The sequence below is a fragment of the Bubalus kerabau genome, chromosome 6 (genome assembly GCF_029407905.1).
Source record: "Bubalus kerabau isolate K-KA32 ecotype Philippines breed swamp buffalo chromosome 6, PCC_UOA_SB_1v2, whole genome shotgun sequence".
Lineage (NCBI taxonomy): Eukaryota > Metazoa > Chordata > Mammalia > Artiodactyla > Bovidae > Bubalus > Bubalus kerabau.
This window is the reverse complement of record NC_073629.1, coordinates 50,989,947-51,017,602: the sequence shown is the minus strand read 5'-3', so window position 1 is coordinate 51,017,602 and position 27,656 is coordinate 50,989,947. Positions and strand designations below refer to the sequence as shown.

General features: G+C 40.1%; 1 protein-coding gene across 1 annotated transcript in view; it reads left to right on the top strand.

The window, feature by feature from the left end:
- CCDC18 (coiled-coil domain containing 18) overlaps positions 1 to 27,340 on the top strand; it is a 216,461-nt gene extending 189,121 nt beyond the window's left edge. Inside the window, exon 27 of the mRNA XM_055585113.1 lies at positions 27,251 to 27,340. Coding sequence (XP_055441088.1) covers positions 27,251 to 27,325 — 75 coding nt within the window. The 3' untranslated portion in view covers positions 27,326 to 27,340. The remainder of the gene's footprint in view (positions 1 to 27,250) is intronic.
- Positions 27,341 to 27,656: the final 316 nt, after the last annotated feature.

Sequence of the window (27,656 nt, the reverse complement as noted above, 5' to 3'; positions counted from 1 at the left end):
TGCTTTATAGCCCTTGTTTAATGCTAAATGCATTTCTGTCTCAAGCTTTAGCTCTTGCTGTTCCCTATGCCTGGAACACTCTCCCACAGCTCTCTTACCGTGACTGACTCGCTTTCATTAGTCACTTCCTAGAGTTGTCAGTGCAGATGTTGTCTCCTCATATCTTTTCATTACTCTATCCAAAGTATTCTGCCTACCCACTGCCTATCCCCAAAGTAATTCTATACCTATCACCATTTTATTTTTTCACAAGACTTACCATAACCTGAAAGTATTTATTTGTCCACATCGTTTTGGTTTCTCTTCTCACCAGAATGTAAGACAGAATGTAAGAAGGACTCTCAAGTGTTTTACTCACCCTACATCCCCAGTGTCTGGCATATAGAGATGCTTAATGAACAATTACTAAATGAATCAATAAATGAATGGGAAGACACACAAGCCAGCATATGATAACCTTCAGTGATATGAACTGTGACAGAGATGATGAACCAAGGAAATGATCCATGAAGATAAGTAGCTACCTAAGTGCTGGATACTTTCTGAATACTTTGAAAATGTTAGATTGCATTTTTATTATTCAGATCTTTTTTTAAGCTCCTTTTTATTGAATGAAAGATTCTTTTAAGTTCTATAGTGCTTTACAATTTTCAAAGGTTTCACAAACATGATTTCATGTAATCCCATAGTAACTCTCTTTTTAAGTCCCGTGCCCCTATACTGTCTCTCCCCCTACCCCCTCCCCACTGGTAAACATCTAATTTGTTCTCTGTATCTGCTAATCTGCTTCTTTTTTGTTTTATTCACTGGTTTGTTATATTTTTAGATTCCACATATAAGTGATATATGGTATTTGTCTTTCTCTGTCTGACTTATTTCACTTAGTATAATGCCCTACAAGTTCATTCATGTTGTTGCAAGTGAAAAAGTTTCATTCTTCTTTATGGCTGGGTAATATTCCATTGTGTGTGTGTATGTATGCATAAATATAATGGGACAGTCTCAGCTCAGCTCAGCTCAGCTCAGCTCACGAGCACTTCCTACAAGCATGGCATTGGGATGTATCAATGGTGCATGTGTGTGCTCAGTCACACAGCCCTGTTCAACTCCTTGCAACCCCATGGACTATAGCCCAACAGGCTCTTCTGTCCATGGAATTTTCTTGGCAAGAATACTGGAGTGGGTTGCCATTTCCTATTCCAGAGGATCTTCCCAACTAAGGGATCAAGCACTGAGCCACCTGGGAAGCATTATTCCATCATAAAAATGAAATAATGCCATTTGCAGCAACATGGATGGGCCTAGAGATTATCATGCTAAGTGAAGTAAGCCGGACAGAGGGAAACAAATATTGTATGATATCACTTATATATGGAATCTTAAAAAAATGATATAAATGGACAAGAAAATAAACTTCTGGTTACCAAGGAGGAAAGAAAGAAGATCATTTTTTCATTCTTCCTTCTGTGGCTCAACTAAACCGCAATTAATGGTATTTACTGTATTTCACAGTTGAACTAATCTAAAGAATTGATGAATAACCTAAAAGTATCCTAGATCTATGCCAATTTATGATATTTCATCTCAGATGGAAAATTATTGACAGTTTCTGTAAAGTGCTTAGAACATTTCTTATTAATAGAATCACAGATGTAGAAAACAACTTATGGTTACCAAGGGGAATGGGGGAGCAGATAAATTGAGACATACACACACTGCTATATATAAAATAGATAACTGATAAGGATCTACTGTATAGCACAGGGAACTTTACTCAACATTCTTTAGTGACCTATATGGGAAAAGAATCTAAAAAAGTGTGGATTTATGTATATGTATAACTGATTCACTTTTCTATATAGCAGAAACAAACACAAGACATAAATCAACTATACTCCAATAAAATTTTTTTTAAAAATAACATTTCTTATCCCCAAAAGGTAATGCACTCAATTTGTGCCCTATCCTCAGAGATTTCCCCACCACCAATTCCATATTCCAGGGAGAGGGAATCTGCTGGGCCCCAGTTTAGGGCAGGACCAATCAGTAACAGCAGAGGTGAGGTGATAGTTAAGGGCTGGCAAAATCTAATGCCAATAATCAGGAGCTCTGGATAGAGTGGCCATTTAAAACTATGTGAAGAAACACAACTATGTGAAGTTGTGGTGAGAAGGAAGCCCTTGTACACTGTTGGTAGGAATGTACATTGGTGCAGCCACTGTGGAAAACAGTATGGAGGTTTCTCAGAAAACTAAAATTAGAACTACTGTGAAAGTGAAAGTTGCTCAGTCGTGTCCGACTCTTTGTGACCCCATGGACTATACAGTCCTTGGAATTCTCCAGGCCGGAATACTGGAGTGGGTAGCCTTTCCCTTCTCCAGGGGGTCTTCCCAACCCAGGAATCAAACCCAGGTCTCCTGCATTGCAGGCGGATTCTTTACCAGCTGAACCACCAAGGAAGCCCTACTATATGACCCAGTAATTCCAGTCCTAGAGATATATATAATATATATATATATATATATAAAACCCCAGAACATAATTTGAAAAGATATATGCACACCAAGATTCATTTTTGTTGTTGTTCAGTTGCAACCCTATGGACTGCAGCACTCCAGGCTTCCCTGTCCTTCACTATCTCCCCAAGTTTGCTCAAACTCATGTCCATTGATTTGGTGATGCCATCCAACCATCTCATCCTCTGTTGCCCGCTTCTTCTCCTGCCTTCAATCTTTCCCAGCATCAAGGTCTTTTCCTATGAGTCGGCCAAGGTTCATAGCAGCATTATTTACAATTGCCAAGACATGTAAGTAGCCTAAGTGTCCATCAACAGATAAATGGATGAAGATAATGTGATATATACATACAATGGAATACTACTTGGCTACAAAAAAAGAATGAAAATTTGCCATTTCCAGGAACATGAGTGGACTTGGAGGGTATTATGCTTGGTGTAGTAAGTCAGACAAAGAAAGACAGATACTGTAGGTTATCACCAATATGTGGAATATAAAAATTATAACAAACTAGTGAATATAACCAGAGAAGGCAATGGCACCCCACTTCCATACTCTTGCCTGGAAAATCCCATGGACGGGGAGCCTGGTAGGCTGCAGTCCATGGGGTCGCGGGGAGTCAGACACGACTGAGCGACTTCACTTTCACTTTTCACTTTTATGCATTGGAGAAGGAAATGGCAACCCACTCCAGTATTCTTGCCTAGAGAATCCCAGGGACGGGGAAGCCTGGTGGGCTGCTGTCTGTGGGGTCGCACAGAGTCAGACATGACTGAAGCGACTTAGCAGCAGCAGCAGCAGTGAATATAACAAAAAAGAAGCAGACTTACAGATATAGAGGATAAACCAGTGGTTACCAGTGGGCAGAGGGAAGCAGGGAGGGACAAGATAAAGGTATGGGTGAAAGTGTTAGTCACTCAGTCACGTCTGACTCTTTTGCTATCCCATGGACTAAAGCCGGCTAGGTTTCTCGGTCAATGGAATTCTCCAGGCAAGAATACTGGAGTGGGTAGCCATTCCCTTCTCCAGGGGATGTTCCTGACCCACGTATCAAACCCAAGTCTCCTCCATTGCAGGCAGATTCTTTACCATCTGAGCCATTGAGCAACCCCCTAAAGGTAAGAGATTAAGAGTTAAAAAACTATTATGTATAAAATAGGGGCTTCCCTGGTAGCTCACTGCAAAGAATCCACCTGCAATTCAGGAGCCACAGGAGATACAGGTTTGATCACTGGGTTGGGAAGATCCCCTGGAGAGGGAAATGGCAACCCACTCCAGTAATTTTCCTCCTGGAGAATCCCATGGACAGAGGAGCCTGGCAGGCTACAGTCCATAGGGTTGCAGAGTTGGACATGACTGAAGCGACTTTGCATGCACATATGCATGTATTAAATAAGCTTCAAGGATATATTGTACAACACGGGGAATATAGCCAATGTTTAGTAATAACTATAGATGGAGCATAACCTTTAAAAATTGTGACTCACTATATTGTATACCTATGACTTAATACTGTACATTGACTATACTTTGATTTTTTTAAATGGAAAAAGGCTCCAAAACTATGTCTCCTAAATTTAGCAACTGAGTAACTTTCTTCTCAATATTCTTTGAGGATACTATGATGATGTGTCAAAATTTGGTCATTGATCCAGTTGTTAGTATCATTCCAATATAGAAACTTCTGAGGCTAAAAGCGGAGAAGGCAATGGCACCCCATTCCAGTACTCTTCCCTGGGAAATCCCGTGGATGGAGGAGCCTGGTAGGCTGCAGTCCATGGGGTTGTGAAGAGTCAGACACGACTGAGCGACTTCACTTTCACTTTTCACTTTCATGCATTGGAGAAGGAAATGGCAACCCACTCCAGTATTCTTGCCTGGAGAATCCCAGGGACCGGGGAGCCAGGTGGGCTGCCCTCTGTGGGGCCACACAGAGTCAGACACGACTGAAGAGACTTAGCAGCAGCAGCAGCAGCAGAGGTTAAAAGAGATTATCCTGCACTTGATTTAACCCTCTATCAAGAGCAGGAGTGATTGGGACTTAAACAGATTCTCTGGTCCCACCTAGTTCTACAGGGCCGGTCTGAGCATCTCTAAATAAAAGGCCTAGAGTCTGAGCAGCAAGACCCACTGGGAGCTAACTCTGAAGCTCTGAGGCCCAAATGTAGACCTCACCTGGACTATAACCTCTGCCCATAAATTTCGCCAACTAAGGCTTACCCCAACTTTCCATTGATTAGGTCTTAAATTCTTCTGAAAAGATGTTTCAGCCTTACCATTCCCATCTGACCAAGTTCTTGGCCGTTTTGCCTCATCTGTGTCTTTCAAATGACCAGGCATTGAGCAGGTTACAGAGGATATGTTGGAGGATGAAATAGACATATCCTCTCTTATGATAGGGCTCTCGCTCTTTATTTTTGACCAAGACTGTCATAAGCACTACTGGTTTTGTTCTCTACCTCAATCCTCACTCATGGGAACTTGTTTCTTGTTGAAGTGCTTCCTAATTAGTCCTCAACCACTCTGTGAAGACTGGGTCAAGGGGGAAAGGAAGAATTACTCTGTGTCTCTTCTGTATCAAGAAATATTTTTCCTGCTTATCAAAGATACAACAAATAAACAAACATACTTTGGATCAGCTGAAACACATATCAAGTTTTTTTCATTTTATTTTTCCTGTAGGAGGGCACTAGATTGTCTTATATACAGAATTCTCTTCTTTAATCTACTAATTATCTCCCTCAATTCTTAATCTTTTTAGCCAGGGTCTAATAAGACTGAAACACTATAGGAATTCAGGCTTCAGTAGTTGTGGTTCAGTTCAGTTCAGTCACTCAGTCATGTGTGACTCTTTGCAACCCCATGGACTGTAGCACACAAGGCTTCCCTGTCCATCACCAACTCCCAGAGCTTGCTCAAACTCATGTCCATTGAGTCGATGATGCCATCCAACCATCTCATCCTCTGTCATCCCCTTGTCCTCCTGCCTTCAATCTTTTGCAACATGAGGCTCTTTTCCAGTGAGTCAGTTCTTTGCACCAGGTGGCTAAAGTATTGGAGCAAACTCAAAAGCTTCAGCATCAGTCCTTCCAATGAATATTCAGGACTGATTTCCTTTAGGATGGACTGGTTTGATCTCCTTGCAGTGGTTGTGGCACACAGGCCTCGTTGCCCTGTGACATACAGAATCTTCCCGGACCAGAGATTGAACCAGCGTTCCCTATATTGGCAGGTGGAGTCTTAACCACTGGGCCAGGAAGTCTACTTACATGGTTTTTAGACCCATCCATGTTGTTGCATGTATAAGTAGTTTGTTCTTTTTTATTGCCAAGTATTTCACTGTGTGAAAATACTGCAGTTGTTCCCTCACTGTGTTGATGGAGTAGGTTGTTTTGGGCTACAATAAATAAATCTACTGTTAACATTTGCCTTTTTGATAACATTCTTTTCCTTGGGGTGTCTGGAAATGGAATTACTGGGTCATAAGGTAGATGTATGTTTAACTTTATTAAAAAAAAAAACCTGCCAAACAGTTTTCCAAAGCAGTTGAACCACTTCACACTCCCAGAAGAATGGTACTCTAGTTCCAGCTATTCCACATTCTCGCCACAACATATTAATGGAGCAGGCTGGGCCTCCCTTCTGCTCCACCAGCTTGTCTCCTCAGACTCCCTGTGAGCTACTGTGCTGAAAGTTGGGACAACTTTCAGAGACAGAAGTGGAGCCAATCTTTTATGTATTAGTCATTCTGGTGGGTGTATAGTGGTATCTCATTGTGGTTTTAACTTTAATTTTTCTGATGACAAATGATATTGAGCAAGCACATTTTCAGAGTATATAGCCCTTTGAATATCTTCTTTATGAAATAATGGTTTAAATTTTTGCCTATATTTATAGTTTTGTTTAATTTATTATTGCTGAATTGTGGGATTCTGAATATGACTCCTTTGTAAGATTTATGTGAAAGTGAAAGTTTTAGCTGCTCTGTCCTGTCTGACTCTTTGTGACCTCATGAACTGTTGTTGTCCAGGCTCCTCTGTCCATGGGATTCTCCAGGCAAGAATACTGGAGTGGGTTGCCATTCTCTTCTCCAGGGGATCTTCCCAACCCAGGAATCGAACCCAGGTCTGTTGTGTTACAAGCGGATTCTTTACCGCCTGAGCCACTAGGGAGGCCCAAGATATATGTACTATGAATATTTTCTCCTGGTTTATAGCTTCCCTTTTTACTTTCCTCATGACATATTTTAATGAACTAAAATCTTAAATTTTGATAAAGTAATACATCAGATTTTTCATTTAGGATTAGTTGCTTACGTGTCCTGCCTAAGAAAGCTTTAACTATGCCAAGGCACTTAGTTTTTCCCATTTTCTCTGAGGACATCTACAGTTTTCGTATTTAGTCTCGTATTTAGTTTCACAATGCTGACTCAGAAGACCTTGGATTTCCACAGCTGCCGCTGAACTTGTGTCCTTAATTCCATCCTCATTCTCCCTACTGTCCCTTCTCACAGTAGTTACAGTGACCTTTAAAAATACAATTCAGCTTAGTCATTTCTCTGATTGAGAACTCTGGCAACTCTCTGTTTCATTCACAATAAAAGCTTAATTCTTCTCACTGGCCCACTTCCCTGATTTTCTCCCCTGCTCCCTTGCTGGCTCACTCTTCTTCAGTCTCACTGGGCTTCTTGGTGTTCGTAGAAAGTGAACATGCCAGGTACAATTGCACGTGTTTTCTTGGCCTCAAATGCTGTTTTCAGATATACATAGAACAACTCCCTCCCATCCCTCAAGTCTTTTTTTCAGTTGTCTCCTTTTCCATAATGCTGACCTTGGCCGCCATGTTTCAAACTGTACTTGCTCCCCATCTTCCTAAGCCTGTTCTTCCTTTCCATGGTACTTTGCACCTCTTATTTATTTTGTTTAGTATTTCTTTTCTGTCTCCTTCTGCTACAGTGTAAGCTCCTTAAGGGCAGTGATTTTGGTCTGTTCTATTTGCTGATGTTCACAAGCCCATAAGACAGAGCCTAGAATATAGAAGACAATTAATACATTTGACATTTATTTGTTTGTTTTACTTTTTACTAGTAAGCCTTTCAAACATTAGAAAAGCAGAGAAGACAGTATAATAATCCAACACATCAGTTATTTGGATTTAACCATTGTTAATATTTTTCCATATTTGTTCTATATTTTTTGCTAAAACATTTTAAGTAAATTATAGATATCATGACAGTAAACCCTTAATATTTCAGTATATCTGTAAAAAAAAAAGATAGCCTTCTACATAATTCTAGTGCCATTATATACCTAATAAAATTGATAATTCTCTCTCTCTCTTCACATCTGATTAGATCCCAAATCTGTCTCAATTTTTTAGGCCTCTTATTCCCATGTGTATTATTTCTATCTCCATTATCACTTAGACTACTGCAATAATAACTATTATTTTGATTTATTATAGTAATAGTAACACAGTATCATTCTTTATATTAACTCATTTAATCATAACTGGTCTTGGCTGCTGGGAAACTCACAGCCCAACTTGTAGTTCACCTATAAAAAGTGAACATGCTTTGTGGTGTGCATATTTTTTCCTAACTTTACACATTCCTGCTCCCAACATCCCTAACTTTGTCTTGTTTTTTTCTTCCTTTATTTTCCCTGTAATCTGTTATATTACAGCTTGTTAGTGAATGGCATCTTTCAGTGTTCACACACCTGTATAGTCCCTATCCCTTAGATCTGAACTAAGCCTGTGACTTGCTTCAACCAACAGCGTGTAGCAAAAGTGATACTGTGTCAGGCAGCCCCAGGCCTTAACTTTGAGGAGGTTGAGGGCCTTTCATTTTGTGCTATTGGGAATCTTGAATCACCCTGTTAAGAAGTCTGGCTATTCTGCTGTAGAGACCACATGGAAAGAAGCCATGTAAAGAGGCCATATAGCCATATTTAAGATAGACAACCAAAAAAGACCTACTATATAGCACAGGGAACTTGGCTCAATATTCTGTAATAACCTAAATGGGAAAAGAATTTGCAAAAGAGCATATACTTGTACAGGTATAACTGAATCACTTTGCTGTACACATAAAACTAACACATAATTGTTAATCAACTATACTCCACTATAAAATTAAAAAAAAAAAAGAATCCATGTAGAGAGAAAGAGGCCCTGAAACTACATGGATAGAGAGAGAAACTCCACTCAAGTATCCCAGTGGCCCAGCTGAACCAAGCATTGATTACACAATTATGAGAAATTAATGAGTTAACTATGTAAAGAATAACCAAATGGCTTCATCCTGGAACACCCAAGCCAAGACATTCCTCTCCACCTGTATCAGAATGGCACTGGATGCTTGTTTGAAATGGAAAATTTGGGTCCAAAACCAGAGTCTCTTGGGCAAGGGAGGGGAATCTGCTTCTTAAATGAGACTTCCCTAGTTGATTGATAAGCACTTTAAAGTTTAAGAATCTGCTTAAGGACTTTTTATTGCTTATTCTCCACCCTCCTTTTTAACGATCTACTGCTCTTCTCTGAGGAGTTTGATCCTGCTCATTGTCCAGAATGCTGAACCAAAGTTCTAAATCAAATAATTTCTCATTATTGGTATTTTCCTTTCACCTACCCAACTCTGTTCTACCTGGTTCATTCTTTCTGGATCCATTTTGTCTCCGGGAGCTCTCCTGGTTTTGAGGTGCCTCTCATATTTCAGCAGAAGAAACTCATGCCTTTAACATCCTGAGGTTGTTGGCTGTACAGACTAGTTCTGATTCTCACCTTATTTCAAGTCAGCCACATCCACTATCCTCATCCTTAAAAAATCATAATGAGAGACTGAAAACTAGATATAGTAGTTCAATTTGAGGTAAGAAAAATATATTCATACAATGGCTTTGTCAATTAGGAGTTGATTTTGTTGAATTCAATGAGATCAATTTCATTGATCTTATTCAGGGGTATGCTGAATGCAAAAGCCAGGTTTTGCAGTATGTTGATGAAGGGGAGCTGAAAGTTAGAGATTTTTACCACAATGGGAAACACTGAGCATACTTACAGGTGGAAGAAAAGAATCCGTAAGGAAGGGAAAGTTTTAACAAAATAATGTGTGCGAGAGAAAGTCAGTTCAGTTCAGTTCAGTTGCTCAGTTGTGTCCGATTCTTTGTGACCCTATGGACTGTAGCACGCCAGGCTTCCCTGTCCATCACCAACTCCCAGAGCTTGCTCAAACTCATGTCCATTGCGTTGATGATGCCATCCAACCATCTCATCCTCTGTCATCTCCTTCTCCTCCCTCCTTCAATCTTTTACAGCATCAGGGTCTTTTCTAGTGAGTCAGTTCTTTGCATCAGGTGGACAAAGTATTGGAGCTTCAGCTTTAGCATCAGTCCTTTCAATGAATATTCAGGACTGATTTCCTTTAGGATTGACTGGTTTGATCTCCTTGCAGTCCAAGGGACTCTCAAGCGACTTCTCCAACATCACAGTTGGAAAGCATAAATTCTTTAGCGATCAGCTTTCTCTATGGTCCAACTCTCACATCCATACATGAGTAATGGAAAAGCCATAGCTCTGACTATATGGACCTTTGTTGGCAAAGTAATGTCTCTGCTTTTTCATATGCTGTCTAGGTTGGTAATAACTTTTCTTCCAAGGACAAGCGTCTTTTAATTTCATGGCTGCAGTCACCATCTGCAGTGATTTGGGACCCCCCCCCAAAATAAAGTCTGTCACTGTTTCCACTGTTTCTCCATCTATTTCCCATGAAGTGATGGGACCAGATGCCATGATTTAGTTTTCTGAATGTTGAGTTTTAAGCCAACTTTTTCACTCTCCTCTTTCACTTTCATCAAGTAGCTCTTTAGTTCCTCTTCACTTTCTGCCCTAAGGGTGGTGTCATCTGCATATCTGAGGTTATTGATATTTCTCCCAGCAATCTTGACTCCAACTTGTGCTTCATCCAGTCCAGTGTTTCTCATGATGTACTCTGCATATAAGTTAAAAAAGCTGTCACAGTAAATTCTGTCACTGTTTCCATTGTTTCCCCATCTATTTGCTATGAAGTGATGGGACTGGATGCCATGATCTTTTTTTGAATGTTGAGTTTTAAGCCAGCTTTTTCACTCACTTTCATCAAGAGGCTCTTCAGTTCCTCTTTGCTTTCTGCCATAAGGGTGGTGTCATCTGCATACATGAGGTTATTGATATTTCTCCTGGAAATCTTGATTCCACCTTATGCTTCATCCAGCGCTGAGAGAAGATAGGATGATCCAAAAGTGATGAGAATTGATTACAAAAAAGGACACAGAGGAAGAAAGAAGGTGTTGCAGTTTTCTACTGCTACATAACAAATTATCCCAAACTTAGCAACTCTTTTTATTGTAGCTCATGATTTTAGCATCAGCAATTTGGGCAGAGTTAAGCTGGGTGATTCTTCTGCCCCATGTGATATCATATGAGGTCACTTGCCAGATCAATCAGTGAATGGATGGGTTAGTCTGGAAAGTACGAGATTGCTTCATCCATACTTCTGATGCCTTGGAAGTGTGACTAGAAGGTTGGGCTGAGGTGAAAATGCAACCAGAGGTTCTACAGGTGGCCTTTCCCAGGCCAGTCTCAGGATGACAGTCCTTCTTACATCATGGCTCAGTCTTCCAAAGAGAATATCCCAAATATCCTGGAAAGAAGTTGCAAGACCTAGTCTTAGGTCCCAGAATGTCTCTTCTGATGACTTCTGTTGGTCAAATAAGTCACTGACTTTAGTGACAGCCCAGATTCAAGGGGAAGGTACTTAGACTCCACCTCCTAGTGAGAGGAACGTTAGAGAATTTACAGCCACTTTAAATCTGCTGCTGCAGAAGGAATAGGTTGGGTCAAATCAGAGAACATATAAAAAAATTGTCTTGGACATGAAGGGAGACCACCTGTCCTGGACTTCTAAATGTTGGAGTATCCAGAGTTCTGTTCTTAGATCTCTATGTACTATCTCCTTAGAGGATCCCATCAAGTCCTGTTGCTTCAAAGACCTTCATATGCTGATGACTTTCAAGTTCATATATCTAACCTCCAAATTCTCACCTGACTTCCAGACTTGTATATCCAACCCACTACTGAACATATCCACTAAGATGTCTAATAAGCATCTCAAATGTAACATGGCCAAAACAAAGTCTTTGATTTCCAGCCTCCCCATCCTAGTAAGTAATAAACATATACACTAAATTGCCCAAGACACATGCCTAGGAGCCCTATTGGCTCTTTTCTTTTCCTCACATAGCACTTTCAGCTCATCAATAAATTTCTACTTCACATTCATCGATATTGGCTCCAACTTCCAAAATATCCTGAACCCAACCACTTCTCTCCTTCTCTACACTTCTTATCTATGTCAATGCCATCGTCACCTTCCACTGGTCTTCTTGTTGCACTCCTGGCCCCTCATTGCTCTTCTTCTATTCATATAACAGCCAGAGTAATCTCTGCAAAGTACAAATCAAAGAATATAATTTTCTAAAGACTATTGCAATCAGAACAACCTACAAACTTCTCACCAGGGTCTATGAGGCCCTCCAAATCTTGCTCCATCTGCCTTTTGTTCTCATCTCCCTCCACTCTTCCCCTTGTTCACTGAGTTCTAACCACTGTGATCTTTCTGTCCCATGAATATTGGAAGCTTGTTCCTGCCTCAAGCCATCCCACCTATCACTTATTCTGCTTGGAGAGCTCCTCTAGATCTTCATGTGCTTTTTTTTAATCACTTCAGTTCAGTCGCTCAGTCGTGTCTAACTCTTCGCAACCCCATGAATTGCAGCACGCCAGGCCTCCCTGTCCATCACCAACTCCTGGAGTTCACTCAAACTCACGTCCATTGAGTCGGTGATGCCATCCAGCCATCTCATCCTCTGTCATCCCCTTCTCCTCCTGCCCCCAATCCCTGCCAGCATCAGAGTCTTTTCCAATGAGTCAACTCTTCATATAAGGTGGCCAAAGTACTGGAGTTTCAGCTTTAGCATCATTCCTTCCAAAGAGCACCCAGGACTGATCTCCTTTAGAATGGACTGGTTGGATCTCCTTGCAGTCATTTAGATGGTTAAAAAAAAAATGACTCAAATGTCACTTTCTCAGAAAGGCCATCATTGACCACTGTAGCTAAAGTAGTACTACATCTCCTTAGCCACCTTCATCCGTATCCTATTATAGCTCCTTCATAATATGTATCAGTACCTGAAGTTCTTATTCATTTATTTTTAAATATGTTTATTGCTTGCCCTCCTTCACTAGAACATAAACTTCTTGGGGGCATTATTACTGTCTGTCTTATTTACAGCTGTTTTCTAGTACTTAGAACAATCAGTTCAGTTCAGTTCAGTTGCTCAGTCATGTCCAACTCTTTGCAACCCAATGAATCACAGCACGCCAGGCCTCCCTGTCCATCGCCAACTCCCGGAGTTCACTCAGACTCACATCCATTGAGTCAGTGATGCCATCCAGCCATCTCATCTTCTGTCGTCCCCTTCTCCTCCTGCCCCCAATCCCTCCCAGCATCAGAGTCTTTTCCAATGAGTCAACTCTCTGCATGAGGTGGCCAAAGTACTGGAGTTTCAGCTTTAGCATCATTCCTTCCAAAGAGCACCCAGGGCTGATCTCCTTCAGAATGGACTGATTGGATCTCCTTGCAGTCCAAGGGACTCTTCAAGAGTCTTCTCCAACACCACAGTTCAAAAGCATCAATTCTTCAGCACTCAGCTTTCTTCACAGTTCAACTCTCACATCCATACATGACCACAGGAAAAACCATAGCCTTGACTAGACGGACCTTTGTTGGCAAAGTAATGTCTCTGCTTTTGAATATGCTATCTAGGTTGGTCATAACTTTCCTTCCAAGGAGTAAGCGTCTTTTAATTTCATGGCTGCAGTCACCATCTGCAGTGATTTTGGAGCCCCAAAAAATAAAGTCTGACACTGTTTCCACTGTTTCCCCATCTATTTCCCATGAAGTGATGGGACCAGATGCCATGATCTTCATTTTCTGAATGTTGAGCTTTAAGCCCACTTTTTCACTCTCCACTTTCACTTTCATCAAGAGGCTCTTTAGTTCCTCTTCACTTTCTGCCATAAGGGTGGTGTCATCTGCATATCTGAGGTTATTGATATTTCTCCTGGCAACCTTGATTCCAGCTTGTGCTTCTTCCAGCCCAGCATTTCTCATGATGTACTCTGCATATAAGTTAAATAAGCAGGGTGACAATATACAGCCTTGACATACTCCTTTTCCTATTTGGAACCAGTCTGTTGTTCCATGTCCAGTTCTAACTGTTGCTTCCTGACCTGCATACAAATTTCTCAAGAGGCAGGTCAGGTGGTCTGGTATTCCCATCTCTTTCAGAATTTTCCACAGTTTATTGTGATCCACACAGTCAAAGGCTTTGGCATAGTCCATAAAGCAGAAATAGATGTTTTTCTGGAACTCTCTTGCTTTTTCCATGATCCAGTGGATGTTGGCAATTTGATCTCTGGTTCCTCTGCCTCTTCTAAAACCAGCTTGACCATCAGGAAGTTCACGGTTCACGTATTGCTGAAGCCTGGCTTGGAGAATTTTAAGCATTACTTTACTAGCGTGTGGGATGAGTGCAATTGTGCGGTAGTTTGAGCATTCTTTGGCATTGCCTTTCTTTGGGATTGGAATGAAAACTGACCTTTTCCAGTCTGGTGCCCACTGCTGAGTTTTCCAAATTTGCTGGCATATTGAGTGCAGCACTTTCACAGCATCATCCTTCAGGATTTGAAATAGCTCCACTGGAATTCCATCACCTCCACTAGCTTTGTTCATAGTGATGCTTCCTAAGGCTCACTTGACTTCACATTCCAGGATGTCTAGCTCTAGGTCAGTGATCACACCATCATGATTATCTGGTCATGAAGATCTTTTTTGTACAGTTCTTCTATGTATTCTTGCCACCTCTTCTTAATATCTTCTGCTTCTGTTAGGTCCATACCATTTCTGTCCTTTATCGAGCCCATCTTTGCATGAAATGTCCCCTTGGTATCTCTAATTTTCTTGAAGAGTTCTCTAGTCTTTCCCATTCTGTTGTTTTCCTCTATTTCTTTGCATTGATCACTGAGGAAGGCTTTCTTATCTCTTCTTGCTATTATTAGAACAATATAGGCCACTAAATAGGTACACAATAAATATTCATTTAAAATGACTATTTCTTTATTCTGCAAGTAGGTTGAGAGAAGATCGGAGAAGGGAAATCCTCTTTTCTATGTGATATGGGACATTAAGTGTTTGGCTTATAGAAATAGGCTGGGCAGAAATTTCAGAAAGGTAATGAAGCATTCTAGATTAGATTCTTCTCTCACTGTTCAAATTGTGTTTTTTTCTAAGAAAAAAATCAATAGCTGAGTTATTGTTTTGACCTCTGATTGTTTCCTGAAAAGAAATTTGATTTTTTTATCCTTTTAGATACCATGGGCTTTCAAAAACACTAATCTCACATCATTTAAAATTCTGGCCTAGAATTAATTTCCTTTGATTTATGTGTTGTGTTTTGTTTTTGTTTTCCTCCCTCTCTTTAAAGGATCTGCTGTATCTAGCCCTGACAGCACAGGACCAAACTAAGTGAAGTATGAACATCAATGCTTTCTTTCCCTATGGCCTTTCATTATAACCTTAAGTGAATCCTTGCATGTGCCCACATCCACACAACTATCTCTGCTTCTCATCACTAGAGTCTCCGTGTTTCACAAGAATTAAATTCATACCTTAGTATCCATGCTTCTTTCTCTCTTTCCCATCAGCGATCTATATCTTTTGCAAGAATTACATAGGCATTTTTTTCTTATATGTGTTTGTCATTTTTTACATTTGAACAAAAAGTTCTATTCAAGGTATGTCTGGGCTGCAAAATTTATTTTCTTAATCAACTTTTTTTGTCTATATTTTCTTAAAATGACTCATAATATTTTTTTCATTACTTCATTTTTATTGGCTCACATATACCACTCCTCCAGGATGTTGTTGTGAACTGAATGTGAATTTATGAAGGTGATAAAAGAGTAATTAAACAAAGAACATTTCTGACAGATGAAAGCATTGTTAATTATTTTTCCTTAGAGAAATGCCCTTATGTACACAGATTTTGAAAGCTAGATCAACGGGCTGGACATGCTCAACCGGTTCTAATCTATTCTGAAAGCAAAAAGCAACATTTGTGATTCATTTCTGAGACATTTCAGAAAGTCAAATATGTTTCTGTGTGATATCACACATTAAGAGCTTCATGTAAGCTTTTAACTTGCCTTTTTGCAAAAACCTATATGCTGTTTAGGCTTCCCTGGTGGCTCAGTGATAAAGAATCTACCTACCAATGCAGGAGATGTGGGTTTGATCCCTGGGTAAGGAAGATCCCCTGGAGAAGGAAATGGAAACCCTCTCCAGTATTCTTGCCTGGGAAATCCCATGGACAGAGAAGCTTGGCAGGCTACAATCCACGGGGTCGCAAAGAGTCAAACTCTTAGCAATTAAACAACAACATATGCTGTTTACAAGTGTGACTAAAGAACCAGATTGGACATGAACACACAACCATAACTGATCAGCAGTCAGATACACTTCTATAGGGCCATCATACCTGGCTCGAACAAGGACTTTTAAGATTAAGCCTCTACTATATATATGTCTATGGAGCAAAGGGTTCTAAATCAGACATTGCTCAATCTCTTTTAGCCTGTGCCTGATATGGAATCTTGATTAGGGAGCCTACTTTTGGAGTAGTCCACACTGGGTCAACCACATGTGTAGGAGTAAAGAACACAATATCACTCTGAATGTGTCTGTGATTGTTCTCTTTTTTTCTGAACAACTGTTAGGGTGCTAGGCATTTCCCTGATCTATCTTCTCACCTCCAAGCAGATGTGGATATAAACTATTCCTAGACTATGTATTGGTTTAATTTATTCTTGTGAATTTCCAAAGATTCCACAGCTTACTTTAGGATTCAGCAGTACTTATTCCAACCCACCAACTGTAATCTTCATTTTCCCACGAGGACAAAATTAGAGGTATTTGGCTCTAAGTTCCCACTCTGGCTTCCTTATAAGGACATTCAACTTCCTAACTTGTTCTCATTTTCATTGGCTCTGCGTGGTCTCTCAAGTTTTAGGAGCTTTTTTTCTTCCTGCTCAAAATCAGCCTCCTGTCAGAACCCCAGCCAGGACTCTGCAGCAGTCTTTCCCTACTCCTGCTGGGGCTCTGCTCAAAATTGATGGAAGAACAGGTAGGGATTCCCAAGCCCTCCGTTCTGGTGAACAATACAGATCTCAGTTGTAAACCGGCCCTTGGGCTGATGGGCTAACACAGTTTAAGCCTCCAAGTGTCAGTTGTTGGTGGGTTTTTTTTTTTTTTTTCCATTTTCACTGTTCTTTGTTAAGAATTTAAAACAATTTCTTCAATGACTGGGACAGACAAGCATTAATCTGTCATAATAAACAATTCCTCACAGACAGAAGGTTGCCTTTCTTGATTTTCTGCCACCTTAAAATGAGTCTCCTCCTTTCCCAGGCAGCCACATCCTTCCCCCCCCCACCACCAGAATTGTTAGAAAAAGTCTCCTGTTGGGTTTAGGAAATATAATCATTGTATTCTAGGGGGCTAACCATCAAATTCTTATGTCGTTTTCTCCAGGAGGTTTTGAGGCTTTGAGACTGTCATGTAAATAATATCCTCTTACTCTGATATCTTAGACTTTTCCAAGTGAATTTGATGATTATACATCTCCCCCCCCCTCCATTTGACCAAGGTGCGCCTTGTATATACAGCATCTTTAACACTTCCTGAGTTTGATGGAATTCCCAGGGAGCTATAGTACGTGCATCTGCCTTATTCTGCATGCACCTTGGCATCCATGGTCTGCTTTCCAGTAGTCTCAACTTCTGTCCTTCCACCCTCCAACCAACTCCTACACAGCCGTGGTTACAAAGCAGCTCTGGGATATTAAAAACAGCCACCACTGCCGGACCCCACCCCATCCCACCCCACCCTTGAGCATACATGTGTGAGTGCATGCTCACACACATACAGATGTACACACAGAAGTTTAGAGCCTTTGGATTTAAGCTCTTTAGCAAAGATGGAGAAATATTTGCTTTGCAGGCAAAATAAGCAACACTTTCAAATAAGCAGAACTACTGTCATATTGTCTATTAACTGCAAGCAAAACAGGGCTTTAGCGTTCACCACCACCATAATCAAGCCCTGTCATCTCCTGCCTGGGCTCCTAAAACAATTTCCCTCCTTCGAACACATTCTCCACACCATATCCAGTGTTCTTTTAAAATCATATCATGTCCCTTCTTTGCTGAAGTCCTTTTGATGGCTGCCCATTAACACAGAATAGAATCTGAACTCCATACGCTTCCCTTCAAGGCCCTTATCTTCTCACTTATCCAAATTCATTTCATGCACTCTCTGCCTGCTCACCTGGCTCAGTAATGTCAGCCCTATGTCAGTTGCTAGGACCTAACAAGCTCTTTCCAGAATTAGGGCCTTTGTACTTGCTATTCCACTGCCTAGAAAGGCTGTTCTGGGCCAGTCCACAGCTGGCTCCCCCTCATTCTTCAGGTTTCAGATTAAATGTCACCTTCCCAGATGGGCCTTCTCTGACCATGATAAAGGTAATTATCAGATTGCTGTTACTTTTGCAGTAATGGTACTTGTGTGTTAAGTTGCTTCAGTCATGTCTGACTCTTTGCAACCCTATGGACTATAGCCTGCCAAGCTCCTCTGTTCATGGGATTCTCCAGGCAAGAATACTGGAGTGGGTAGCCATGCCCTCCTCCAGGGGATCTTCCCGACCCAGGGATCGAATCCAAGTCTCCTGCAGCTCCTGCATTGCAGGCAAATTCTTGACTGCTGAGCCCCCAGGGAAGCAGTAGTATAATTAATAATAATAGGGAAGAATAGTTGTTGTTTAATCACTCAGTCATGTCCGACTCTTTGCAAGCCCATGGCCTGTAGCCTGCCAGACTCCTCTGTCCATGGGATTTCCCAGGCAAGAATACTGGAGCAGGTTGCCATTTCCTCCTCCAAAGGATCTTCCCAACCCAGGTATCAAACCTGTATCAATCTTCTGCATTGGCAGGCAGATTCTTTACCACTGAGCCACCTGGGAAGCCCCAGATAAGAATAGTAGGTCATTTCTATTATTCGCTATCATTTATCTTTCTTATTTTCTTCGGAACTTAGCTGTATCCTCTCTATTTATTTATTTATTCTCTGTCTCTTTAGCTTGAGTGTTAGCTTCTCCACAGTATCAGCACTGTGTGTCTTGTTCACTGCTGGGCCCTTGTCTCCTGGTATAGTGCCTGGCATCCATACCATGCAATTAGTAAATAGTTGTTGAAGGAATAAAATTTTAGGATTAGAAAGTAATTTAGAAGTCACCTAATCTGTCTAGTCCCATACCCCAATCCAGGGCTTTATTTTCAGTAATGTAGAGCCTACTTGAATAGTGGTGTTTATGCTAATGGAGAACAAAAAAGAACAATAAGAAGGAGCTGATTCCCTTTCTTGAATTGATTTTACCTTATTTGTTCTGAAATCAGCTTTGCTTTTTATAACATAGACACAAAGTAAAATGAGTCATTTATTCTTAGCAAACCAGCTAATTACGTGGCCATTCCATTGAAGGTGGTGATAGCTGAGTGAGTTCTAAATTAATGTTCATATATTTGTTCACTAAATCTTAAAGATTTTGTCTATTAACTCAAGTATCCCTTAATGAATTATTTTCCAAACCATGGGCTTCGACTCAGTGAGTAATGAATCTATTTATTATATTACAATGAGCATTTAAAAAATAGATTAGAAAATATGAGTGCATTGCATTGAAAAGATTAGTAAAGATTATTGAAAAGATAAGTGCTACCTGGTGAAAGTTTGGTCTCAGTCATATATGTGACTGTGCTTATGTGTGGGTACTATGGCCCTGTAAAATATATTTCTTATTGTAGGATGTAAACAACAACAAAAAGTCTGAAAGCAACTGTCTAAATGAAAAAATTCAGTGTTTTACAATAGAAAAGAGGCTATCTGGCAGTCCTAGGATGAATTTGAGTTTACTTTCTGAGGCTGTCTGGATTGAGGAGGATGAGGGTGATAATTCTACCATACTTCAGATGAAAGCACTATCTGCCTTGTGGCCTGAAAACACTATTAGAAAAATCTCCTAGAAGGATGAGAATTACATCACATATTTGAATGTTAAAAATAAACTACAAACACATCATATAGATAATTATTTTCATTATTCTTCATTACCTTTCTTTTCTATTTGTATATTAGAATAACATTATGGCCCAACAGATTAGGGCCAAAATGATCAGGAGTATGGTAAGAGTCTAGGTGGAGGGGAAATGAGTGAAGTGCCTCAACAGAACATTGCGAGTTCTCCTTTTTGTGTCAGTTTTCTTTTGTACAAGGCTTTTCCTTTTACAGTGAAACAGGAAGCAAGATCACCTACTGAGAAGGAGGATGGGGAGATGTTGGAGTTTTGAGGAGAGGAGAAGCAGTTATAGGAGACTGAATGGATTAAGGGAATGACGTGTCACTGTGGGCAGCACTAAGAGATGTTTATTAAAGTGGGACCAGTTGGCGTGCTGTGTATTCAGCTGGGGATGCAAGCATGCAGTAGTCAGAGAGTTGAATTTAACCACAGTTGAAAGGAAAGTTCTATTGAGGGAGAGTGAACAGTATAAACAAAGTTCAAGTGCTTGGAATTACATGATGTGTAACAAGAAGAATGTTCAAACTACTGCACAGTGGCACTCATTTCACACACTAGCAAAGTAATGCTCAAAATTCTCCAAGCCAGGTTTCAACAGTACACGACCGTGAAATTCCAGGTGTTCAAGCTGGATTTAGAAAAGGCAGAGGAACCAGAGATCAAATTGCCAACATCCGCTGGATCATCGAAAAAGCAAGAGAGTTCCAGAAAAACATCTATTTCTGCTTCATTGACCACGCCAAAGCCTTTGACTGTGTGGATCACAACAAACTGTGGAAAATTCTGAAAGAGACGGGAATACCAGACCACCTGACCTGCCTCTTGAGAAATCTGTATGCAGGTCAAGAAGCAACAGTTAGAACCAGACATGGAACAACGGACTGGTTCCAAATCAGGAAAGGAGTACGTCAAGGCTGTATATTGTCACCCTGCTTATTTAACTTATATGCAGAGTGCATCATGAGAAACACTGGACTGGATGAAGCACAAGCTGGAATCAAGATTTCCGGGAAAAATATCAATAACCTCAGATAAGCAGGTGACACCACCTTTATGGCAGAAAGCGAATAACTAAAGAGCCTCTTAATGAAAGTGAAAGAGGAGAGTGAAAAAGTTGGCTTAAAATTCAACATTCAGAAAACTAAGATCATGGCATCTGGTCCTATCACTTCATGGCAAATAGATGTGGAAACAGTGAGAGACTTTATTTTGGGGGGCTCCAAAATCACTGCAGACGATGAATGCAGCCATGAAATTAAATGACACTTGCTCCTTGGAAGAAAAGTTATGACCCACCTAGTTCAGTTCAGTTCAGTCGCTCAGTCATGTCCGACTCTTTGCAACCCCATGAATCGCAGCACGCCAGGCCTCCCTGTCCATCACCAACTCCCGGAGTTCACTCAGACTCACGTCCATCGAGTCAGTGATGCCATCCAGCCATCTCATCCTCTGTCGTCCCCTTCTCCTTCTGCCCCCAATCCCTCCCAGCATCAGAGTCTTTTCTTGTGAGTCAACTCTTCGCGTGAGGTGGCCAAAGTACTGGGGTTTCAACTTCAGCATCATTCCCTCTAAAGAAATCCCAGGGCTGATCTCCTTCAGAATGGACTGGTTGGATCTCCTTGCAGTCCAAGGGACTTTCAAGAGTCTTCTCTGACACCACAGTTCAAAAGCATCAATTCTTCAGCGTTCAGCCTTCTTCACAGTCCAACTCTCACATCCATACATGACCACAGGAAAAACCATAGCCTTGACTAGATGGACCTTTGTTGGCAAAATAATGTCTCTGCTTTTGAATATGCTATCTAGGTTGGTCATAACTTTCCTTCCAAGGAGCAAGCATCTTTTAATTTCATGGCTGCAGTCACCATCTGCAGTGATTTTGGAGCCCCCCAAAATAAAGTCTGACACTGTTTCCCCATCTATTTCCCATGAAGTGATGGGACCAGATGCCATGATCTTCATTTTCTGAATGTTGAGCTTTAAGCCAACTTTTTCACTCTCCACTTTCACTTTCATCAAGAGGCTTTTGAGTTCCTCTTCACTTTCTGCCATAAGGGTGGTGTCATCTGCATATCTGAGGTTATTGATATTTCTCCCGGCAACCTTGATTCCAGCTTGTGTTTCTTCCAGTCCAGCATTTCTCATGATGCACTCTGCATATAAGTTAAATAAGCAGGGTGACAATATACAGCCTTCACGTACTCCTTTTCCTATTTGGAACCAGTCTGTTGTTCCATGTCCAGTTCTAACTGTTGCTTCCTGACCTGCATACAGATTTCTCAAGAGGCAGATCAGGTGGTCTGGTATTCCCATCTCTTTCAGAATTTTCCACAGTTTATTGTGATCCACACAGTCAAAGGCTTTGGCATAGTCACTAAAGCAGAAATAGATGTTTTTCTGGAACTCTCTTGCTTTTTCGATGATCCAGCAGATGTTGGCAATTTGATCTCTGGTTCCTCTGCCTCTTCTAAAACCAGCTTGAACATCAGGAAGTTCACGGTTCGCGTATTGCTAAATCCTGGCTTGGAGAATTTTGAGCATTACTTTACTAGCATGTGAGATGAGTGCAATTGTGCGGTAGTTTGAGCATTCTTTGGCATTGCCTTTCTTTGGGATTGGAATGAAAATTGACCTTTTCCAGTCCTGTGGCCACTGCTGAGTTTTCCAAATTTGCTGGCATATTGAGTGCAGCACTTGCACAGCATCATCTTTCAGGATTTGAAATAGCTCTGCTGGAATTCCATCACCTCCACTAGCTTTGTTCATAGTGATGCTTTCTAAGGCCCACTTGACTTCACATTCCAGGATGTCTGGCTCTAGGTGAGTGATCACACCATCGTGATTATCTGGGTCGTGAAGATTTTTTTTGTACAGTTCTTCTGTGTATTCTTGCCACCTCTTCTTAATATCTTCTGCTTCTGTTAGGTCCATACCATTTCCGTCCTTTATCGAGCCCATCTTTGCATGAAATGTCCCCTTGGTATCTCTAATTTTCTTCAAGAGATCTCTAGTCTTTCCCATTCTGTTGTTTTCCTCTATTTCTTTGCATTGATCACTGAGGAAGGCTTTCTTATCTCTTCTTGCCATTCTTTGGAACTCTGCATTCAGATGCTTATATCTTTCCTTTTCTCCTTTGCTACAGCATATTAAAAAGCAGAGACATTACTTTGCCAACAAATGTCCATCTAGTTAAAGCTGTGATTTTTCAGTAGTCATGTATGGATGTCAGAATTGGACTATAAAGAAAGTGGAGTGCTGAAGAACTGATGCTTTTGAAGTGTGGTATTGGAGAAGACTCTTGAGAGTCCCTTGGACTGCAAAGGGATCCAACCAGTCAATCCTAAAGGAAATAGTCCTGAATATTCATTGGGAGGACTCCGAAGCTGAAACTCTAATTCTTTGGCCACCTGAAGCGAAGAACTGATTCATTTGAAAAGATCCTGATGCTGGGAAAGATTGAAGGCGGGAGGATAAGGGGATGACAGGATGAGATGGTTGGATGGCATCACTGACTCAGTGGACATTAGTTTGAGTAAATCCAGGAGTTGGTGATGGACAGGGAGGCCTAGCGTGCTGCAGTCCATTGTGTCCCAAAGAGTTGGACACGACTGAGCAACTGAACTGAAATCCATTAAGCTGACCCTTGAGTTCATCCACTTACATGGGAATTTTTTCAATAAATATTTTGGAACATTTTTTGGAGATTTTTGACAACTTGAAAAACTCACAGATGAACTGTGTATAAAGGTCTGTTTAGTCAAAGCTATGGTTTTTCCAGTAGTCATGTATGGATGTGGAATTTGGACCATAAAGAAGGCTGAGTGCCAAAGAATTGATGCTTTTGAATTGTGGTGCTGGAGAATACTCTTGAGAATCCCTCAGACAGCAAGAAGATCAAACCCGTCAATCCTAAAGGAAATCAGTCCTGAATATTCACTGGAAGAACTGATGCTGAAGCTGAAGCTCCAATACTTTGACCACCTGATACAAAGAGCCTACTCATTGGAAAAGCCCCTGATGCTGGGCAAGACTGAAAACAGGAGGAGAAAGGGACGACACAGATTGAGATGGTTGGATGCATCACCGACTCAATGGACATGAGTTTGAGTAAGCTCTGGGAGATGGTGAAGGACAGGGAAGCCTGGTGTGCTGCAGTCCATGAGGTTGCAAAAGGTCAGACCCGACTGACGGACTGAACAACAATAAAATATATGCAGACACTAGTCTATCCTTACATAGGCATAAGATGAGTGATATTTATTATAAAATTAATAATATGTTAGTTTTCTTGCTGCTTTATAATTTTGCTTTTAAAGAATGCATTGCCATAGTGTATGCTTCTCTCTCTCATAATTGGAGAAAGTACATATCAGCCTATCATCACAGGTAAGTGTTTTCTGTTTTAAAATGTACCAATGTTTCCAATACTGTATTATGAAAATGATTGTAATACTGTATACCAAAAGATGTTATAAAGATCCCTTCATTGGTGCATCAGCTAGGCCACAGTGAAGCAGTCGCACCGATTACACTGAGAGTCCCTTGGACTGCAAGGAGATCCGGCCAGTCCATCCTAAAGGAAATCAGTCCTGAATATTCACTGGAAGGACTGATGCTGAAGCTGAAACTCCAATACTTTGGCCAGCTGATGGGAAGAACTGACTCATTTGAAAAGACCCGATGCTGGGAAAGATTGAAGGTGGAAGGAGAAGGGGACGACAGAGGATGAGATGGTTGGATGGCATCCCCGACTCAGTGGACATAAGTTTGTGTAAACTCTGGGAGTTTGTGATGGACAGGGAGGCCTGGTGTTCTGCAGTCCATGGGGTCGCAGAGTGGGACATTACTGGACAATTGAACTGAACTGAACCAGAAAGCTATTTGCTGTTTCTTCATTATCAATGCATGTATTATTACATCTGTAAATAAATGTGAATTTCTTTTCACATTATCTTTTCATTTTTTATATCTAGTGTTAGGAATACATTTAACATTTACAGTGTTTTGTACCATATAAGACAATATTGAGGTAGGTACTGGCAGACAGTTCATTGTGTAGACACAGAACATAATTTTATGTATTGATAAATACAGTATAATACTGTAAATGTGTTTTCTCTTCCTTATGAATTTCTTAATACATTTTCTTTTATCTAACTTACTTCATTTTAAGAATACAGTATATGGTACATATAACATACAAAATATATGTTAATTGATGGTGTTATTGGTAAGACTTTAGGTCTGCAGTAAACTATTAGATTCTCTAAGAATCTTTTCAGGATCACTTTCAGTTTCTACTCACTCACTAACTAGCTGTCTGTATCTGTTATTGGAACTGTTAAAGAGACAATCTGACTGCTACCCTGTCCCTCTCTCTCTGGCTGAAACTTTTTGAACCAAAGCTTTTTTCTTTGCCATGGTAGGAAAAGCACGTGAAAAGGGTACATGGGTCGATCCCTTGATGCAGAATATAGCCACCCAGGACTTCTCATTCACCAGTGGCCATGGTCAGAGTTCTGCTAGAAGGAACAATGGGTATGCCAGTCACTAACACTGACATCTATCTCTCCTTCTAAATGTGAGCTTTTGAGGGTAGACGTATGTTTTAGGTATTTTTTAATGCTTAAAGCCCTGCATTATTGGCACATAGTAGGTTCTCAATATATTTTATTGAACAAATGAATGAATTGATGGATGGCTATCTGGACTCCTCAATTAGATTGTTAGCTCCCTTAACTGGCCCCCAAATTTGACTGGCCCCAAAGTTTAACACAAATCCTTAAAATTAACAAATTACAGGACTACCTTGGAGGTTATTTTAGGAAATGCTGTTTTTAAAGAAACAATTGAAGTGTTAATAGAAGTGTTTTGTAATTTTGCTTTAATGATTTTTATTAGTATCCATATCAATTTTTAGTCTGTTACATAATAGTCCTGGAATAACCTGAGTTAAGAATTTGTCCTCTCATGCGTCTTAAACACTCACCAATTAGAAAAATTTTAAATAGTAATTTAGATTGGTTTTCCTTATTTGTTTAAATAGTATCTTACAGCACTTCTCTGGGTAATGAAAATCACTTTTTACAGGTAGTAGGTATGTACTTCAGTATTTGTTGACTCCCCTGTGAGCTAGTGAGTCATTGACCAAGAAGCTGGAGTGGGGTGGGGTGTACCTTGGAGAACGTAATCATCCCCATGGTAACCCAGAGCCTTCTTGCCTACTACCCCTTCCCACATCTTTGTTATATTCAAAGGAGGAAGTTATTATTTACTTTAGATTTTATATTTCAATACGTTTTTCAGGGCACAAATTCCTAACTCCTGCCATTCTTGTGTATAAAACATTGCCATAGGAACAATAAAAACTAGTGATTATGATACTTTATGAAATGAAAAATGATCTACCAATTCTATAACATTTTAAGATTCAAAAAATTTTTTCCCTCAATTTTGCATTATGATTATCGAGCTGTTGAAATGAAAACATTCTGAACCAAATGGTTAACTGATGATTTTTACCTATTTTGAAAAGGCAACCACTAAGTAACATTACATATTTCATTTTAAAATGTTTTCATTTATAAAAAAAAAAATAATAACTCCTGTTCATTGTAGCTAACTTTAAAAATAATGACAGGCAATGGAAGAATATTTAACAATCCAGTAATCCTTCTTGCCCACAGTTTATATTTTTCCAGTACCTTTCCAGTAATTGTATTATATGTTGGTGTTGTGTTGGTGGTGAGGGAGAGACCAAGAGAGAGAGACAGACAAACAGAGAGAGGGAGAGAGGAGACGCTTTCCCAATATATTTTGTTCTGTATCCCATTTTTGTAAAAACTTAATATATTGTGAACATTTTTCAAATATTTTACTATGGTGTTATTTTTACTGGTAATAATGTAGATGTTTTATTGAATAAATTTACCATATTTTATTTAACCAGCTCCCTTTTTGTTGGACATTTTAATTTTTTCAAACTTTCACCAATACCAAGCATAAAACAAAAAAGAAAAAGGGGATAGAAAGAGAGAGAGGAGGGAGTAGGGTAGAAGGAAAGAGCAAGGAAGGAAACTGCAAAAATATTTTGTGACACACATACATTTCCTTAGGATACATTTTCTTTTTTCTTTTTTTTTTTTAGGATACATTTTATTATCATTATACCAGTGTTGAATTTCTAGTTAAAAGGTATGTGCTTTTCAGACATTTTGTCAAAGAGCAGTTGAGAACTGCTCTAAAACCCTCTCTAACACTGATGTTGTCTTTTTAAATAATCCTTATCAATTCAACAGGCAAAAAAGACACTTTAATATTGTTTTAATTTGCATTTTATTACAGATGAATACAATTCATCTTTATTGACCCCCCCTCTTTTTTTTTTTTAAATTTACTTATTCATTTGGCAGTTCTGGGTCTTAGTTGTGACATGTGACCTCTTAGTTGCAGGATATGAGATCTCGTTCCCTCACCAGAGGAGGAACCTCAGCTCTCTGCGTTGGGAACGAGGAGTCTTAGCCGCTGGACTAACAGGTGAGTCCCCTGTTGACCCTATCTATTTCTTCTTTTCTGACTTACTTGCCCATTTTTCTATTTGGCTATTTATCCTTTTCTTACTGATTTGTAAGACTTCTTAACCTTCATCCATTTTTCTCCCTTCTAGTTTGGTGTCAGCCCTTTAATTTTTTGTTGATTTTTTTTCTTTCCAGTTTGGTATGTGCCCTTTAATTTTTTGGTGATCTCTGGAACACTTTCCACTTTTTTATGTGTTTTAAAAATAAGTCTTTGCTTTATATTTCATGTGCTATAAATTCCATTTCCAAGATTATTCATAAGTATTTTTTATATT